Consider the following 20237-nt stretch of genomic DNA (forward strand, 5'->3'; position numbering starts at 1 on the left):
TGTTGAAGCAACCTCCCTACTCATCCAACATGATTCATGAGATTTTTTTTCCTTCCCAAACTCAAGGAAAAGTTAGAATCGGGTGATGACTTACAAGGGAAAACTTGATTTGACATTTATCTTTAAATTTAATTCACGCTGTGACCACACTTCTCACTACACTTCTCATCTCTCAAATCAGCTTTAAAATGAATGGAAATGCAATTTATTTGTTTCAGCGACCTAACAAAAATGTTTTTAAATAAGAAAACTTGAACTCCATACTATTGTACTTTATAAGGACATGATTAAATGTAAATATTTTTGCCACCTTAAAAAAAATTGCGTGTCTAAATGTGTGCTCCCTTTGTATACAATATTTAGATATCTGTTGTTTAATGAGCAGGAATATGGCCCATGGGCCTCCTCATCTAGAATGGTTTTAGCTCTCAACCAAAGTATTGCAAAATATATGATGCAGTGCAGTTACACACCATTAAAAACTCGAACCACAATAATACTTTGTCTAGTTTTAATTAATACTATTGTGGCAATAAAAATAGACCTTTGTTCTTTATACAAGTCCAATTTTTATTACAACACATTAAAAGAAAACTTCAAAACAACTAAGTAGAACCAAAACAGGTGACCAATAATATTTCTGTTCTGGGTGACTGTGATAAAGTGTTTCTAACCGAAAAACTTCCACAAACTTGACCACATGAGTCTTCACACACACATGTGCACGCACACACAACCAACCACTAATATGTTTGTAGATTGCAAGGTTGCTTTTCCAACTGTGTTTAACTGAGGTTTGAGAAGTGAGGGGCCCTGAAGGCTGACAAACCACACAATTGTGTGCGCTTAAATAAGCATGTGTGTGCGTGTGTGTGTGTGTGTGTGTCTGTGTGGTGTCGTGTCAGCATTGTAACGGATAAATACTTCACAACATCTCGACAAATTGTGCAATATGAATGGGGTCTGAAAAAAACAGATGCTGGAGAGTGCTTCTTAAATGTAGCATTTTTTAAATCTCTGCTTTTGTCCTTGTCGTATCAAGAATACACAATATCAACAATTATGGCAACTGTGTCTTTCCCCAAATGATCTTTGTTCAGTGAATCCAAAATTACTCGCACATGTTCCCCAATTTTTTTCAATAATTCACACATTTGCAAATAAAATGTAGTGTCTTCCATAAATTAGCCAAAGGCAAGGCTTTATTGTGAAACAAACAACCATACAGTAAGGTATAGTTTCAAGCATTTACTGCACTCAGTAGCTGCAAAGTTAGTAAAATACCTGTGATAAATAATGCTTGGATATGTGTTAGTGTTAGTAAAACTGAAACATGAGGTAGTCAAGTAATAACATTGTACAGTAATTCCTCATTCAGTCACATGAGCAGTCACTCAACACACACAATCTATTTTCTTAGGCGCTGGTCCTCACTAAGGTTAGGCCCGAGTTGTAGCCTATCCAAGTCACTTTGGGTGAGAGTTGCAAGTCTATAGCACAAAAGGCACTCACTCACATTCACACCGATGGACAATGTAGTCCTTAGTCAATGAACTTTACATGCCCACACTCAGATTCGACCTTCCAACCTCAGTCTCAGAACTGTATGGTCGAACGTGCCAATCACTCCTATGCTGTGTTACCCTTGTAGAGAAGCTCCTAAAATAATTTGACAAGTAAAATAAATATTTATCCATCCATTTTTCGATCCGCTTTATCCTCCCAAGGGTCAAAGGGGTGCTGGACCCTATCCCAGCCGTCTTCGGGTAGTCGGCGGGGGACATCCTGAACCAGTTGCCAGCCAATCGCAGGTCACACAGAGACGAACAACCATCCGCGCTCACATTCACACCTAGGGACATTTTAGAGTGTTCAATCAACCTGCCATGCATGTTTTTGGAATGTTGGAGGAAACCGCAGTCTCCGCAGAAAACCCACGCAGGCCTGGAGAGAACATGCAAACTCTACACAGGAAGGCCGGAGCCAGGATCAAACCCACAACCTCTGCACTGTGAGGTCGACGCGCTAACCACTGGGCAACCGGGCCGGCAATAAATATTTAAAATAAGCTACATAATACTGTACTCAAAGGCACACCAATAAGTCTTTCACTTATTAAAATGCAATGGTTTTTGTGTCACATTCCCAATAAATGGCCGAGTTTGATAGACAGGAAGAGTGCTAACAAACAAACAAACAAAAACAACAGTCAGGAAATAAAATTACTGTCAAATAAATGTAACATGCTGTAAATAATGTTACCTGTTGCCTCAGTGTGCAGCTTGGAACCATCAGTGCTGGTCACTTTACAGGAAATGAATGTTTTTCTACCTTCCTTGTTGTCAAGGGAGGATTCGAGTATCACTGTACTTCCTAAAGGGATGGGGCTTTGAACAAATCAACATATATTGTCAGTATATAATGCTGAGGATTCTGCGCCAATTGAAACAAAAGTTGCCATAGCATGGCGATAATTCCAATTGACTTCACAAATGAAAACTATTCTGCAACAAATACATTGTTACCTGCGGTAATTGATGTTGAGATTGGCTGTCATGACTGGTCCAGACATGAAAGCTGCATGAGCGCCTGTGACAGAGTCAATCATAGTGGCGATTGCCCCCCCGTGGACATGCCTGGAAATACATGCAACAGCTTTTCAATGACACCCACAACGTTGTAGTTTCAAAAGAATAAAGTTAAGAATTCCCTCCACCTTGCCTAAGGTCTCAAAGCATGATGCACCCACCACCATGCTTCCTGTAGGTATGGTGTTGTATTTATAATGAGCAATTTTATGTTATCGCCCAACACACTTTTTGGACTCGTCGACAAAAAGTTTATCAGACCATAATGTGTTTGGGATATTTTGCCTGTATTGTATTTTTTTATTTTTATTTTTTACAGCCAGTGTTAAATGGCCAGATGACTCACCCTGGAGGGCCCTCCAGCAGGTGTCCAGCCTGGAAAATGCAAATGCACCTCTGCTCTTCTTTGTTATTAAACATGACATACTCAAATGCAGCTCCTGTGGTTTTGATACTTCGGGTGAAAAGACGATTTTTGGACTGGATTAATTTGCTGAGATAGGCTCCTCCTGAGAAGAGAAAGAGGCGTGGTGAGTCAGCAGCATCATGCAAATGTTGTCAAAGTGTACCGTTTATGAGAGCGAATAGGTGTGTTTAGACAATTCAAATGCTTTCACCAGTGGCATACTTGAGGGTCCGATTGTAGCTGGGCACTCTCCTCCAAGGTCCCCTTTGTTTCTCTCCAGATTCATTTTCCGACTCACATTGGCTGTTGTAGAAGTCATACAAGCGCATCATTTCTGCACTCCACGAGGAGTTGGGTAGGCTGAAGTCCCGAGGCTTCAGGGAAAAGGAAAATGGCAGTGCCTGCATACAAAATTAGGATACCATATCTCCAGTGTCAGTAAATTCAATCATTTGATTTTTATTTAAATTCGTGTGGTAGAGTTTTGTTAAGCCGTCATAGTGAACTCTCAAAAGACTGCAAGTCAAAGTCTTGAGCAATTTAACTCGAAGTAGAGATCCAAACTGTATTTCGTATGAATTCACGGTTCATTTGACTTTATTTTAGCGTAAGCCTAAGCACCAGTAAGACGAAACCATTAACGTATACATAAACCTGGTAATGTTTAATGCAATACAGATTAATTCATTGCGTATTTATTCCTTACTCGTATTCATAAACCGTTATTCTACCAATATTACAGGTCAAACTGATAAAACCTCGTTCACCTTGTCTATTATTTACTCTAATTACCCCACGGGGATAAATAAAGTTTTCTGCAGCTGAATTGTACAACAGGGTACATACATACCACCATACTCCGCACAAAGCCGCTTCCGAATGGCAACCCGGTAGACGGACGGCAGAAATGAGGAGACACGGATGGAGATGAAGCAAGGCGCTGGCAGCCCGTCAATAGTCGTAAGAGTCTTCTCGCCATCTTCGACATGACGAAGGGCTGCATCAGTCGTACAGTCTTGGTCAAATGTCTAAACTGAGGGATTTTCCGCGTTAAAACGGAGCTAACCAAAAACGTTCAACGGCCGACAAACCATTTCCATTAGCATATTTTAATAATGCGCTTGTGTCCGGCTATGGCAAAACACCGTAACAACCTGATGTAAGACGATATATGACTTTCATTGAAACCGGTTTACCCTTGTTAACTTCCGCTGACGTAAGTTCACACGTCAGCTCACGTGATTCATCCCCACATCGTGTTTGGGTGAAAGACCTCTTGTGACGCAATGTGTACGCCAGGTAAACAAATGTGCCTTTTGTGTTTTGTGTGTAACTTTTTGATTGTTTAAAAAAAAAAAATCTGAACGAATACTAAACAAGAAAAAAATATGGTTGTAGTTTGTAGTGTTGTACCGAAAGGCAAGTGAACATTTATCTGTGTGGAATGACAGACACGAGACGAAATGGAAAACCAATTTTATAAAACACCAGCTGGTTCGCCGCCCTCCGGGCGGCTCATCAGCTAGTTCCTGCGGAAGGCTGGTATGGTGGTGGTTCGCCGGCCTCCGGGCGGCTCATCAGCTAGTTCCTGCCGAAGGCTGGTAAGGTGGGCCTTCGGCCCACAAAAGTGTTGTTGCTTGGTTCAACTTTTTGTTCATCTTCATTGCTTATCGCGAAAATAAAGATATGTTTAGCTCTACTAAATAACTAACAATTTCATTGCAATGCTTGTGGGTAGACAACATTTTTTCGCTAAGATGCCCGCGCGATCGTAGTGAGCCACTGCCAGAGCGGCGCGGTGAAGTAGGTACGTTTTGAAAAGGGACAGACGGAAGGACAGACCGCGTGCGGGACGACGCGCAATATATATATAGATAATGGGGAGGGAGCGGGCATAATCGTGAATAATAATTTGTGAATTTAAGTACAAATTGCAGTCTAATTATTCCAAGATATCTATTCTCAAAGTAAAAGAGATTTTTTTAGTTACCGTATGTTTATTTTGCTGCTACACACACAAAAAAGATGAAAGATTCTAACAATCACACACAACAACAGAGCAAAACGTTGGCAATTTGGCTGTATCAAAATTTTAATTTTAACACCAAAGAGGATTTAGTGTAACCACGCAACTGTACAAAATGCAGCCCTGCATGGCTCCTACTCAAGTTCACTGTGAGCATTGGTTGTTTTTGAGGTGTCCTTACTGCGCAGCATCAATACCACACAACCTCCTACAAAACAAGAACAACATAAAGCAAAAACTATTAGTGCATTTGGCCGAAAAAAAAACGTAACATATTGTGGCTGACAAGATAATGTCTCTGCTCGGACTAAATGTTTTTCAGATCTTACCGAACTTCTGCAAAGCTTGGATCAGCAAAAATGCATACAGCTTTGTCTCGATCCAAAATATGCTGTTTTACATTCTGCATTTCCTCCTCAGCTTTTCTTCTTTCCTCTGCGTGATCAGCTGAACAGTGTGACAAAAGACACAAAGAAAAATAAAAAACCACGACAATAAAGAATTTGATGCAGTATGATATTAGTCTTAAACCACACACAAACTGTCAGGGAAAAAATGGCAGCAGTTACATTTAGTTTATAGTATATTCAACCAGGGTCGATGAACTGGATTGATATTTGGCCGGTCTGTGTTGCAATTCCATAAAAACGTTTTGAAACACAATACGTACCTTTGAATTTATTACTTGATTCGATGACAGCGTTCTTCTTGCTCTTTTCAATTCCCTTTAAAAAAAAGATTGTGATTAAATCTTTTTTAATCACAAATTATATCCTGTTTAATAGGCAGGCCCAGAGTGGGAATATGGATATTCTGGTGAATTCCTGGAGGGCAGGCCTGTTATATACACTGATAAGGCAAATATTTCAGCCTGCATATTAATATCCTGTGGTCCTCGGATCTGTTTTGAAATCAAAGTGGGTTCACAGTATTCAAATACATGACCTGTCCAAATGAACTAATGCATATTATACATAGCACAAAAGGGACTACTTTTGTTACCAAGGGACTACTTTTGTTACAAGGGTGTACCAAGTCGCAATGATGTAAAGGTACAGTGTGTAGAACTTTAGTGCCATCTCGTGGTGAACTAATTTAATACAATGACATCAGCTCAAAGAGCGTGCATTTTGAACCATGCGCACTACGGTGCCTCGGAGAGACCACACTTCGCAAATCTACGTCCAATTTCTTCAGTAGAGGGGGAAGCAATTTATTGTCCCAATGACTTCTAGTACTGGGTGGCTCGGTGGTCTAGTGGTTAGAGTGTCAACCTCACAGTACAGAGGTACCGGGTTCGATTCCAGCTGCGGCCTTCCTTTGTGGAGTTTGCATGTTCTCCCTGTGCCTGCATGGATTTTTATCCGGGTACTCCGGTTTCCTCCCACATTCCTAAAACATGCATGCTGATTGAACACTCCAAATTGTCCCGAGATGTAAGTGCGAGCGCGGATGGTTGTTCGTCTCTGTGTGCCCTGCGATTGGCTGGCAACCGGTTCAGGGTGTCCCCCGCCTGCTGCTTGAAGACAGCTGGGATAGGCTCCAGCACGCCCCGCGACCCTTGTGAGGATAAAGCCGAGCGGATAAGAAAATGGATGGATGGATGGACTTCTAATAGTCCCTCATGTCGTACATATGTAGCACATGTAAAATCGCATTTGTTACATATGCTACAGTTGAGGAACCTTTTTATAATAAATTTGTGACTTTTGGGTATCCATAGCAGAAAGATGATGGCGACACATGGCAGTCTCCTGGCTGGGAGGTGAGTGCTATATAACTAACGAAATATAATTAGCGATTACTTCACCTACAATTTCACAGAAAATTATGCTGATGTGATGTAACATTTTTATTTATTTATTAGGTTTTTTTAGCAGTATTTTAAAGTTGGAGTTGATGCCGATCTTTAAGGCGGTACTTGGTGTAAAAGGTTTGCCAACAAATGATCAAGCTGGTCTGTGACTGCATGCTCGTATTCTTGATCCTTGAGTTATTTTGACAGAAGCATGCCACTGACATGTTTCTTATACACCTACACCTAGGAATTGTTTTCGAGAATGTAACACAGTCATAATAAATAGAATATGATAATAATGAACTTTAAGAACAAATCGAGATGTCCCTACTTTCTTGAATCTACATTAAAAAATAGACACATCCACACAATAATGTGAACTTACACGATTACCACAATAATACTACAGTAATATTAAATTAATACATACCTGTGGTGTCAATAAAAAATAAATATTAGCATTTTTCCAAAGGCTGACTTTTATTTGCTCCTGCATAAGATTGTGCAAGCGTGCCTAATGAAATGGCGTTGTAAAGTATTTCGTGGTACCCGCTGTAGGTTGCATTCAAAATAAATACAGTAGGAGAAAACAATGTGCTCATGCTTATGTGCGTGTTGCCCTTGCCTTCTCTTCGCCGCATGCCTGCAAACGTTTTTGATGCTCCTGCTCCTCGTTTTCAGCAGCTGCTTTGCGCTTCTTCAGTTCGTCCACCCTGCCCATGACGGACTCCAGGTTCGTCTTCAGCTCGTTGATTTGACTTTTTATTAGGGTGATGACTCTCTCCCCCCTCTTGGAATCTGCAAGGTGTTCCACCGTGCGGGTTCTTAAGTGGCGCAGTTGCAACTCCTGGCGTACAGTCTGGAGGATCATCACGGCCATGACAGCCATGCTGGAGAACGTTAAAACAACCACTAACTTCATAATTGGAATTAAATCACGCAGCTCGCTGCTATCAGCCGGACTCGCTGGACCACTTGTTCATTTGGGCGTGTCGAAGCACCTATTTCCTCGTTGCGTGAGATGACGCACCGACGAACACATCTTGATAGGTAACACTCAGGTTACGGAACGGGCAACATCAGGGCGCCTATGTGCTATAGGGCACGCACACACACACTTTTTTTTTTTTTTTACAAAAATACGTTCATATTATTCAGGTAATATACATGTCATTCGAAATCTACCCCAAAATTATTAAGCCTCCTCGTTTGTTGTATAGAGCAGTAGAGAAGACCCAGTGGAAGTGTAACTCAGATATTTGCCATCTTGTGGTGTTTGTTAATATTATAACTACAGTCGTCTCCTACATATTGATAGTTGATAGTTGTTCCCCAGATTCACAGATCTTTTTTTCCCCATTTTTTCCCTTATTTCTTCCCTCACTCCCCCCCCCCCCCCCCCCCGGGGGGGTTGTCTGTGGGAAATGTATATTTTACGTTTACCAACATTTTAGAATACTGTATTTGTTTGGGTTTGCAAAAACATAAAAAATAAATTTTATCAAGGTGTCACTCATAGTGCGCCCGCAAACCACCAGTTAACCCATCGATCCTTGAAGTATTACCACATTAATGACATTTAACAAGAAAAATATATTTCTACATTATGGTTTTGTATAAATGTTTCATCTTGTAGATTTTAGACAATAAATAAAGATGCCGTTTTCAGGTAATGGGCGTGTTTTACGTCAAACCTGGGCGTGTTTACGGCAGACTCGAACACCTCGCTGAAGAACATCGCTTCCAGGTCCTCCGCCGTCGCGTTATATTTTAGGTTAAAATAATATACTTTTACAAATTTTAACAGAACGATAAAAAACCCGCGCGTGGAAGCTAACGAAGCGGTACCATGCCGTTTAATTAAAAACATTTTTGGGGCTACCTGACAAGACGTCCCCGGGTAAATATCAAGGATGAAGTTTCAACTGTTGCTGCCTCTGACCATTGCGTTGACCGTGGCCCTGGTGGTAGTCATTAAAAGCCGCAAAAGAGAGCACGACAAAGTGGACAAACGGAACAAGTTCGAGAGTATGAAACTGCGGGTGACTAACGACGTGGTGGGAGAGTACCAAACGGAAAAGATCTCCTTGGAGAACCTCATCGAAAACGCCCAAAAAGAGGAGAAAATGATACAGACCGATGCGGGGTCGTGTGAACAGAAAGTCCTGAAAAAGAAGAAAGAAGTGGACGCGTGCCAACGAGCTGTGGTAAGGAACAATTATGTACTCTCGTATTATTATAATTATAGCCTACATGATAATTGTCGCTGGTAAACACTTCAAACCAGTCTCATTGCCCCCAGGAGAAGGAAAATGTTCTCCAACCCTTATTGAGCAAAGACACAAAAATCTCATAACACATCATTACACGAAAGTGTCAACCAAATTACTGTACATTGAAATAACGATAATCTTTCATCATTTGAACAAGAAAGTGTAGCCATTTTATATCCACTCTAACTGTATTTTCTTCCATCTAGTTCTGCTTGTCACTGTACATTGATGGCATGGACAGATACAATACAATACAATACATGCTGATTTATATAGCGCTTTCACAACAGCGGCAGCTGTAATGAACAAAAATACATTATGCACAAAAGGTAATCACCAGCTGCCAGTCATATACATATATATCACAATTGTGATAAACCCAAAAGTCATCAAGGATAGACTGTCACGATGCAAGGTGGTGGTGGACCCCAAAAGGCAGGCAGGAGAGAGGAGCAGGGTGAACTTGATGAATTGTATTAAAACAGAGAAAACTAAATCCTAAACAAACAAAGTCCAAAGTATCAAACAGAACACATGAATGAAGATAAAACATAATGACCAAAACCTGACTGAAACAAACATGACAGGAGCACACAGCAACACACGAACATGACAGTAGCAGACAAACGGCAACAAGCAAACATGACAGAAGCCAAGAGCAAACACAATGACCCGACAATGAGTGATCGGGCTGGGAGTCCTTTTAAAGCACTAATTACATAATGACCAACAGGTGTGCAGCTGCAGGGGGAGCCCTACAGTGCCACCTGTTGGTCCCAAACCAAATCATGACATAGACATAGCCGCTAGTCCGCATTTAATTGCTTTACTAAACAAACGATAAGAAAAGAATAATGAGACACATGCACATTCATACACACGCTCCCAATAGCCACAGTTCACATTGAGTCATTCAACACATTGACTATGTGTTGGCAAGGCTAATCCACTCTCATTCTCTGACGCCCACGTCACTCACCAGCCCCGGCCTCACCTTGTAAAGCCAGTTATTTGTTCTATGTCAAGTGTTTTGTTACAGCTGCAGCTGTTGTGAAATGTGATGTAAATAATGTAATGTATTGTATTGTATTCCATTCAAAGGCTCATGGACGACAGCAAAATGCGTGAATTGTGACCCTGAGTGGGCAGAAATATCTGCACCTCAAATGCACATCATTTTGTGTTTAATTTGTATTCAATTGCTCAATTAATCGATGCAACAATCGGCTCGACTAAAAATTGTTCACCAGCTACACCTAGACTGTACATACGATACATACAACAGAATAATAGCGTAGTGTTTAACTAAACAAGCCCAAATTTCACACTGAGTACATTTGTAAGCTAATTGTGACAAGATCATTATTTTGTGGCGCATGTGTTTCACTTTATGATTTTTTTTTTTAATCAGGATTTTCCCCTCCCCCACACAATTGATTGAAACGCAAATGTCATTAGATGTCCCACCTCTCGAACAGTGCTGATCAAAACTGTGCTAATGTTCGGATTTTGTTATATGGCAACATGGCAAAGAGACATTACATATTACACGCACACATATTGCACAACTTTGGGAAAGTGTGTGGTATACAGTATTTAACGGTACAATTCTGAGCAGTGATCATGGGAGTGAAAGATTTGGACATGTTGTTGGTATGCCTTTTGTTCTTGATCATGCCGGTGATGAATCGTGTGTGAAATTTGACTGTGGACTGTGCATGGTGGTGAATTATGTTGCTGACTTCCTTTTTCCTTTGCTGCAGAAATCGCTGAAAAAAGGGGTGGCCGGTATAGAAGGACAACTGCAGAATCTGCACGGTAAATTTTGTCATGACGGATTGTCCATAACCAACATCATGTTCAAGCACAAGAGTGTCTGTACATGCACGATACCCTAGACCGCAGTTTGGTGATCAATTTTGTAGTTGTGTCATCAGATTTGCGGTGGTATGTCTTGAAGACTCAAGTGACTGTAACTGCCTTGCTGGTAATAATCTTGAATAATGCGTACTACAAGAATAAAATCTTTCCTTGTTGTCAAAGATTCTTTCATATTCTGCGTGCAGCTCAATAATATCAACAGCAATAGATGGTCGGTCAGTCTAAATCAGGCCATATTCAAAATATGGCCCGGGGGCCAATTGTGACCCATGTTCAAATTTCGACCGGCCCACAGCCTCTGGCGTGAAATCAATTATTTATTGCCCGTTCGCACTGCTGACCATTATACAAAATACATGCGTACAAAAAAGCAATGTTATAATTCACCAGAGGATGGCGGCAAACCCACGGCAACGCTTTCAGATGCATTCGGAAATACTCTCCGAACGTGCTCTGCCTCTCCGAAACACACCGCTCTCTCAAATAGTCGTGTTAGGCGTCGCTGCATGACCCTTGCACCAGCCTATTGGTAAAGTGGAGACTATTGCAAAGGAAAAGAAGGTTGATGTCGCTTCCAGGATAAGTGGAAATTGGCCTTTTTTTTCTTCACAGAAATACAAAACAACTGCGTCTGCCTAATTGGTCAAAAGACTGTGGCTGTTTTCAAGGAATTCAACAAGAGGCACTAACAGATAAAACACGCAAACTACGATGAGATGACTGGGAATGAACGCTGTGAAATTGTGACTGAAAGCTGAATGGATAACTCCCTCACAGGATTTCACCTCACCAAATCTGGCCCTCTTTGCAGGAAGTTTGGATTAAATGTATGATGGTAGAACACTGAAGCGCCTCAGTGTAATCCAACCGTGTGGAAACGGCAGCAAGGCAAAACGAATTACCTGCAGCACAGAGTCACATTGGTAGCTAAAATACTATACAGTGCCTGTATATGAAAATCTTCCTGTAGACGTCAGTGTGGCCAGTAGGGTGGCCAGACTAGTCACCCGGTACTATAACTCCGCCCCTGTGAAGTACTCTACTCTGTATAGCCTCTTTTACATTGAGAACTCAGTGTCTTGTGTTTGCACGCCTGTCCTGGCGTTCCACTAAAGTCACACAAGCGCTATTCAACCCCCATTACGGCTCTGACACTATCTTTGAAGTGGTTGCTGCCCTTCAGCAGCACTTATTGTTATGCTCAATGTTCCTCGTGTGACTTGCAGGTAAAATGAGTAAAGAGAAGGAATCATGGATTGCCAAACTGGAATCACTGAAAAAGGAACTACAGGAGCCGAGTGCTGTGTGTGCCTTTTTGAAGAAAGGAGCACATTCTGCAAGGTATGCACTGTTTCCACTTTCTGCATCTATTTTGCACCCCCAATGCATGCAGAGAGCGCAAATAATTCTGTCTCGTTTCAATGGTACCTAATCGCCTCTGAGTGGATTGGTACTCAGTCAACGAACTTAATGAGTATTTTGCTTGTACAGACGTCGTATTCCAATGTCTGTGCTTATCAAGTAGCTGCGAGTGTTTCATTTATCCTTAATAAGGAGGAGACTGTGCAAAAAACGACATGGCGTTTCCGCATCTGAGATTTAAAGTTCTTGTCAAGTGAAAATCAAGTCAGTCTTGTAAAATTGACACCACAGAGAAGTGTTGCTTTCAACCCTGCAAAATTTGAGTGGTTTATGAAAATCGGATCATACTGTATATAATATGAGGCTTGAAAATCATGTGGGCATTACTGCTGAATGTACTGAAACCGCACCCCACTCAACTGTCAATCAAATTTTACTCCCTCTCGCTTCTAAGCCTACACACATCCCGACATATTGGCAAAAATATATTTTCTTAAAGTCCCCAATGGCTGGAATACATCTCACCGGGGGTCGTAACGGAACTTCCCACGACGGGAGGCGCTAGTCACCAGCTATCTCGCGTACTAACCACGGCATCTCTTGGCCAACGAACTGGCAACAAGCTCATCTGCAGCGTCACCTCCTTGTCTCAGTCCAGATAACAGAAAAACACTTCAGGCAAGTTGGCAGCACATGTTATTCAGCCTACATGCTGTTGTAGTAGAAATGAGCCAAGTAATTATAACTCCAGTAATTGCGTTGATGCGAACGAAGGCGCTTTAATTCATGAGGAGGAGGAGGGGCGGGGGGCTCATTCCCGAGTCCAAGTGCGTCACTAGGCACCGTTTTTGCTGCGGCTCAACCAAAAAAAAAAAAAATCACGATGAATAACACTTTAACATAACATTGCCGCAATGGAGCACGACATAGTTTTCAGTCCTTACAAAAGTTTTCAGCAATTACCTTTGAACATGGAGAAATGATTTAGAAACAAATAGCGTATATCATATACAGCTACCTTTAAATTAGTCGTGACTTTTTCTTTCTCTTGCAGTAAATTGTGTGACAGTCAACCAGAAGCAAAAGGAGAGGTGCCGAGCACAAAGCAGCCAAACGCAGAGGACTCTCAAGCACAGAAGCCGAAAGCCGAGAACCCGAAAGCACAGAAGCCAAATGCCCCTAAACAAAGAGCAAAGGGTTGAGGACTTTGAGACTGAGGAGTGATAGCCGGACGCTTGTAAACCTGAAAAACCAGTAGGAAGGACCAACATTACAACTTTTGCATCATTTTCTATTCATGTTGCACTTAAATTGTCAGATTAGATATTGCTATTCAGTTTCAACATGTTATTTATTTGGGTGGAATAAATAAAATGGTCCCTTAACGTCTCCCTTTATTGGATGCAACGATACATGTTGTGTGTTTATACGGTATTGACACATCATCATCATCCTCCTCCTCCTCCTTCCGGGCAATCGGCCCCCATCAGGGACTTGCCCCCCCACCACCACCACCACGGGTCCCACACCCACGCCTGATTTTTGTTTCAGGAGGGATGTATGCGGCTACTACCACTCCCCTCCATTCCGGCGGAGCGAGCACTGGGCGCCTCACCTTACGGTGAGACCCAAACTCCTTCCCTGCTGGCTGGTGGGCATTTAGCCGCGTCTGGGGCCCCGGCGTTCCCCCCTCATGCCACTCGGAGCCCACCACGTGAGACATCATCATCATTCAAACAAAAATGGTTGAATCTGGACATCAAAAGACTTTGAGAAGATTTAGAAAAGACCCATCTCACACGTGTTTACATGTAAAGACAAAATTCAGAGTTTTTAGTCGCAGCCTAGTCTTGGACTGAGTTTTTAAAAAGGCTCAGTTTTGCAGGATCAGTATTTATACAAGAGTACAACTAGATTCTTGTTGTTTGTTGATCTCTGTTGATGTCAAGAATAACAGTTTATTCAACTATTGTTGAAGTAACTGTAATGTGGAGTTTGGTAACAGTAAAATGCTTACAGTATCTCTGATTTATTAGATATGAGAATTAGAAATTTTGGTCCAGATTCCAGCAAGCATCATGGAAGTTGTCACATTTGATTTGCTTTCCCGAGTCACATAAAATTATGTGGATTGGCCGGATCTGGCCTCTGGGCCTCCAGCTTGACACCCGTGATGTACAGTATTGTAATTTCATTTTACTCTCGAGAACGCCCAACAGACAAAAAATAATGAGAGCCAACCAATCAGAAAGTGTTACCTGCTTCAGTCGCACCCTGTAACAATTTTTTATTTCCATACAGCTTTGAAAGTGCTAATTTGGCATAGACAATGATTTCTTTAATTGTGTCATTAAAGTGTTGTTGTAGCAATATGGAATTGAACAGGTCATGCATTTCAGTCACCTGCAAATGTATCATTCACTTAAGCACATTTAACTTGTATGAAGAGTAATTGGCTGGTTGTTGATGATTCATGGGTTCATAATTACCTCATTCATAAATATTTGGTGAGTAATTTCACCTCGCTTTTATTTTACAAAACATACAAAACAAATCTATAAATATTTGTGGCAAAAAAAAACGTTTGAATATGAAAAGACCCTTAGAGTCTTTGAAACATGCTAAACCGACAAAACATGATTGCATCAGACATTTTTAATTTGAAATGAAAAATGCTTTTTGTTATTTAACCTTTTTGGACATGTTTGACTTTGTCCCCTCTGTGCACTTACTACATCTGTTTGAGTGAGTGTATTAAAAAGTAGCCCCGGGCTCACAATTAGGCAATCAGAGGGCTGTCCTTCTGCCCCAATAGGCTCACAAGGTCAATACAGTCGCGGCTACTGAAACGGTGGCACTTGTGGTCGAGGGGGTTTGACTGGGTTAGTTCGTCAAAATGATTTGGTCAAGAGAGTATGCTGATCATAAAAAGTAATTTTCAAGATATAGTTCAACCCATTTGTGTCCTTTCAGTCTTACCTCTGTGATTGTATGAAGTGCGAAAGTGAGCGAACAATTGCGTCTTGGCCGTTATGATGAATTTATAAAGACAAGCATGTCATGGGTGTTGGGATCATTTATGTACTTGTATCTGCAAAGAAGATCTTAATGTACTGGAAAATATATTTTTTTGAAAAGTTATTTGATGTGTTATTTCTTCTATCCATTCATTTTCTATACCCCTTATCCTCATTATAGTCACTAGTTTGCTGGAGACTATCCCAGAGGACCGAGGACAGAGTTGGTGTACACCCTGGACCGGTTGCCAGCCAGTTGCAGTTTTCGTTTATTACATTTCCAATTGAATTGTCAAATATGGCTTTTGGATAAAATATTAACATTAAAAAATATTTAAATTACATATAATTTCAAATTGAAAAAAATCTTATTTGACACTATAGCTGAAAAAACATAAAAACCAAATTAAATATGAAGGTTAAAGTTTTCCAAAGAAAATGGCGAATGCTGACAGTTTTTTCAGATTTACAGTAAGTTATATTTATTATTTCTGTTTATTTTTACCATGATTGTGAAATTTAATTATATACTAAACACAAATTTGTACCTATCATTTGTGTATTATTATCCCTATTGGTCAGTGAAGAGCTTCGTAGTCACGTTTCCAAAGTTCATCCTATGTGTGTCCTGCCTACAGGCAAAGCCTGAAAGTTATTTGATTGTGCAGCTGCAGTCATGAGTGGGCGTGTGTGTGCAAGAGAGCGCTCAAAGTGGGATGAACATCACGTCTATTGATTAGGCTAATGTGGAGAGGAAAGGCTGCAGGCCTGGATCAATACAAGTTTAATTACAAGCAGCACCAAATGTGTGCGAATGCGCGTGTCGCTGACATGAGTGGCCCCCCCAAACTCACAGACCGCTGTATATAAATACTGTCCCACTGAGGAATTGCTCACATACGCTCATATTTAACAATTAATACTTGTCGAGTGTGACCTTTTTTTTTTTTACTTCCGGCGAGAAATCACGGTAAGTGTCATTTTTGCATGTGTTGATTTTATTTTAAATTTTTTTGCAGAGCTCCGAAATGTGATCCTTTGCATGTTCATGCCCATTTCTTAACGCAAAGTGAAACCTCAAATCTGTCAGGTCTTTCTCCACGGTGCATCTGTGGCATTGCCCCATATTTAGCGACTCATGTGTGATTGCCTCTTCTCTATTCACGTTTTATGTCATGTGTCATGTCTTTAGGCCGCCAGAGCATTCAGCAGAAGTTCCGATCAGCTGGGCGCTGTGTGATATGTTTGATATTCGGTTGTTCTTGTGCTTTTCCATGTCAACTAAATATCAGACATATTCCTACGGCGTCTGGCACTGGCATCGTGCAAATAAGAAGCCCCTATCATTGAAACAGTCAGCGAAGGGCCTCACTTCTAGAGCTGAAAACTGGATCTTTTTGTATAACTGAAATAGGTTTGTGCCTTTGGTGCCCTCATCAGAATCACTCTGCAATCATGAAAATGTAGCAGAATGAAAATCCGAGGTCTTGTTATAAGTGGCCAAACTTGAGCGCACACGATTAAGTACGATGATAAGTCTCTTAAAATGGGGTTTGTTCGTTTTATAACATTTTATGTCATTGGATGTACATGTCCTTAGCGGGGCCCACACATTTCTCTGCTAACTACACAGCTGGCTCCAAGCGTTCGCCGGGGTGCACCCTGAACTTTTTGCCAGCCAATCGCAGGGCACACATAGACAAACAATTGGCTGGCAACACCTGCCTACTGCCAAAAGACAGCTGGGACAGGCTCGGGATAAAGCGGGACCGGATAAAGCGGATCGAAAAATGGATGGATGGATGGATAATTCCTGTCTTTGTGTAGCGCACGATAAAACAAGAGTGAAATATAACTTCAAATCTAATGGCAACTCAAAAATGTTCAACAGTATTGATTTAAAATCTGTCCATCTGTGCATCTCCTGCGGGCCTAGCCCTCTTTGTCCATGAAATTTATAGTGAAGCTCCTGTCTCAAAGGCACCTCCGTGATTCTTTTAATAGAAGTAACAAAAACCTGCGAGATAGCACCGCACGGTGAGAACAGTTTCTACTGCTTATTCTGTCAGAAGTCACTTCAATTTCAAATAAACGAATGTTGAGCGTAACGACTGAACTGGATTGTGTTTCATTGTGGACTTCATTCTCTTTACGGGGATTTTCATCCTGCTCTGAGAGCAAACATGCAAGTGTTTATCAAGCGAAATCATGGAATGGTCTTGCTGCTGGAGAGGGGAGGAAAAGAATTTTCCTATCAACCAGCGATGTCCCTAAAAACAATGTTGAGGTCATAATGAAAAGTGTTGATTATAATTCAGAGCCCAAATATTTGTGTCAAGTAATTGGTGTTTAAAAAGTATTTATCGTATTACAGTATTCCATATAGTTATACCGAATCAGAGGAATTAATGAAACATTTATTTTTTCCAAATTAAGTGTTTTTGTCAACAAGCCAACTTAAATGTCTGATGACATCAAATAAAAAGTACAAAATGGAATGTTGCTTTTTTTTCTCTTCAGAAATGTGCCCGCAGACATACTCTACGAAGTAATGCTTACAACAAAAGACTGTAAAAATATTTTTTCTTTCCTTTTTCCTTGTTTTAAAGAGCGATGTTATCTGATCGCCGTGAACTCGGATAGGCCAAATGCAAAGCATGCGACGGGTCTGCCCACACGGTTACTGCTAGTGTACATCTTTAAATCAACTATTAGACTCCAGCTAAATGATTTAAAGAGGGAAATATCACTTTTAAGTGAGTTTTTGTTTTCTTTATTTGCATTTCTTGCAATGATTATTCTCCTTTTCTTACGAATATTGTCAACTGGATTCTGAATGGATTTGGCAATTGACGACCTTTGAATTTCTTTTTTATTCACAGTGTTACTTTCTGATATATTCCAATTTCCTCCACATGCAGAATAAAGCTCGAGAGCCAGTAAAAGATGATTGTGGATGAATCAACAAAGCTTCATATCCTACAAGCGTGTTTATAGAATCCAGCTGCTATTTTTAATCATTTTAATGAATGTATTTTACATAGAAGAGACTTTTGGTCATCGTAAGATGATCGAGCAGTCCATTTTGTAAAATGGCATAATAATCCATCCTTATGGAGTCATTTGCCAGTGATGCGTGATAAAGTAGCCCCTGTTCGCCAGCACACAATACGCAAATGTGACACGCAACTAGTGAGACGAGATAAGTAGATAAGAAGTAATGTGAAGCAGGCCTCTTTTGTTATCAGAAAAATCTCAGAGAGCTCGAAAGACAGGTTCGGTGGCATAGAGACGGGCAAATGCAGTGTTAACAAAACAATCACAAATACAATAGTAACCGTTTCAGCTTTGACCGCCAGCCTGTTGGGCCTGTTAGAAATAAAAGGCTTGGGATGGTCCAAGTTTTATTTCCATAAAGCTAGCTGTTCTTGGACTCAATGACCAGGAGAGATATTTTCCAAAAAATGCTTCATCTTATTTGTAGTTTGGTACCACGAGACATCATGGAAACTACAGACAAATACACACAATCAACTCATAGAGCAATGAGGTATAAAAATGGTCAATAAATTATAACCGAGTTCAAGACTCAGTACTTCAATTTTGTTTTGTCCATTTTATTGCAAGCTGGCGTTCAAAGATCATAAACAATGAAAGATAGACATACATAAACAAAAAGATGACAAGACCCCAATTTTTTCTGTTTGATTCACATTCCACGAATGCAAGATTAATCGGAAAACTGTGTTTACATGAGTAGAAAATATGACAGTCAAGAAAATTTTTGACTTGCATTGATACTGTAGCATGTTCCCACCTCATGTCTGTCAGAGAGTTTGTGAAAAATGCTAGGTGACATGGAAAATGACTTTTAAAATAAACAAACTGGCCAATAAAATATGTCAAATTGCTTCTTTGAAGAAAGTAATAGCACACACACACGCACACACACATACATACAGTGGGGCCAATAAGTGTCGTGCAACTTAAACATTTGCAAAATCACACATTTTAAAAGATAAACTAAGGCATATTTGCCATTATTCCCCCCTCATTATTATCATTATTATTATTTTCTTCTTTTTTTTTGGTCGCTGTACATGTTTTCCAATCAGCAAAAACATACCATATCAAAATGAGATATTCATTTTAAGTGCCGTTTGAAGGCCAAAGTTCCCCCAGTCATGTAACATCTACATCAATCTCATGTAATTTAAATGATATGTTCATTACGTACTGTATCTGATATGAAATTGAATTAGACAAATTGAATTAGATGCACATCAGTGAGTTACATTGGTGAGTCATCCGTGATGATTAGCAGGCAATTTGAGGAGCACAAATGCTTGAAGTTTTAATGTTCTCAGCTTTAAACCAGTTTTATATTGTCCAATAAAAAGCAGGCATCTCCAAATTTTGTGCAGTTTGATCCCTGCGTTTTCTGTAGTGCGTGTCACAGCTGAGCTAGAAGTCTGTCACGACTGACTTCATGTAAGAGGTGGGGTAATCACTGGACTGGTTGCCAGCCAATCACAGGTCAGCAATTATCGATACATTGGGAAAAAACATTTACAATATATCCAGAAATGAAACAGAAAAATTGATCTTTTGTGTCATAATATGAACATTCACCAATAGATGGCAGACATGGCTTAGCTGCACTGGATCTTATGCGACCTTATACGTGAGTAGGCCCAAAATATTTTTGCAGAATTGTAATGATATGCAGGACAAACATAGAGTGAGGTCATTTATTTATTGGGGTGTTGTTTTTTTAATGAGTTCTTGTACTCAATGTTAGTTTGCTGTTCAGCAGTTTTATGCCATCCTTGAGTATTAATTTTTATACATGAGAGCCCTTGCATTGGACAAAAAAAATTCCTAGC

At 40.5% G+C, this 20237-nt stretch overlaps 2 protein-coding genes and 1 long non-coding RNA gene across 4 annotated transcripts; 1 reads left to right on the plus strand and 2 right to left on the minus strand.

Moving 5' to 3' along the window:
* Window positions 1-1166: 1166 nt before the first annotated feature.
* On the minus strand, window positions 1167-4220 carry them4 (thioesterase superfamily member 4). Of its 2 annotated transcripts, XM_052064518.1 has the most exons (6): window positions 3845-4219; window positions 3206-3395; window positions 2935-3097; window positions 2526-2636; window positions 2263-2387; window positions 1167-2181 (listed from the first exon to the last, which is right to left on the minus strand). In XM_052064518.1, exons 1-6 carry the CDS (start codon window positions 3995-3997, stop codon window positions 2138-2140), a joined length of 786 nt encoding a protein of 261 aa, XP_051920478.1. In that variant the 5' UTR covers window positions 3998-4219; the 3' UTR covers window positions 1167-2137. The 2 variants fall into 2 exon arrangements, with proteins under 2 accessions (XP_051920478.1, XP_051920477.1); XM_052064517.1 differs by having other exon boundaries at window positions 1167-2387; window positions 3845-4220.
* Window positions 4221-4971: 751 nt separating this feature from the next.
* Window positions 4972-6004, minus strand: LOC127600192 (uncharacterized). Its single transcript, XR_007962289.1, has 3 exons — window positions 5691-6004; window positions 5350-5467; window positions 4972-5228 (listed from the first exon to the last, which is right to left on the minus strand). It is a non-coding gene; the product is annotated as an uncharacterized LOC127600192 (long non-coding RNA).
* A 2507-nt stretch (window positions 6005-8511) lies between these two features.
* zgc:174935 (uncharacterized protein LOC796019 homolog) lies at window positions 8512-13719 on the plus strand. The gene is made up of 4 exons (XM_052064494.1): window positions 8512-9025; window positions 10855-10909; window positions 12199-12313; window positions 13389-13719. The coding sequence occupies exons 1-4, from the start codon at window positions 8732-8734 to the stop codon at window positions 13534-13536; spliced, it is 612 nt and encodes a 203-aa protein (XP_051920454.1). The 5' UTR covers window positions 8512-8731; the 3' UTR covers window positions 13537-13719.
* The last annotated feature ends 6518 nt before the right edge of the window (window positions 13720-20237 follow it).

The sequence above is a fragment of the Hippocampus zosterae genome, chromosome 5 (assembly GCF_025434085.1).
Source record: "Hippocampus zosterae strain Florida chromosome 5, ASM2543408v3, whole genome shotgun sequence".
Classification (NCBI taxonomy): Eukaryota; Metazoa; Chordata; class Actinopteri; order Syngnathiformes; family Syngnathidae; genus Hippocampus; species Hippocampus zosterae.

Bases quoted from the DNA above. Each gene is read 5' to 3' on its own strand.
- zgc:174935 (XM_052064494.1), top strand. From the start codon at position 8,732: ATGAAGTTTCAACTGTTGCTGCCTCTGACCATTGCGTTGACCGTGGCC. The intron at 10,910-12,198 runs GTAAATTTTGTC...TGTGACTTGCAG, and splicing joins ACAACTGCAGAATCTGCACG to GTAAAATGAGTAAAGAGAAG. The intron at 12,314-13,388 runs GTATGCACTGTT...TTTCTCTTGCAG, and splicing joins AAAGGAGCACATTCTGCAAG to TAAATTGTGTGACAGTCAAC.
- them4 (XM_052064517.1), bottom strand. From the start codon at position 3,997: ATGCAGCCCTTCGTCATGTCGAAGATGGCGAGAAGACTCTTACGACTA. The intron at 3,396-3,844 runs GTATGTATGTAC...TTTTGTATGCAG, and splicing joins GCTTTGTGCGGAGTATGGTG to GCACTGCCATTTTCCTTTTC. The intron at 2,388-2,525 runs GTAACAATGTAT...ATTTGTTCAAAG, and splicing joins CTCAACATCAATTACCGCAG to CCCCATCCCTTTAGGAAGTA.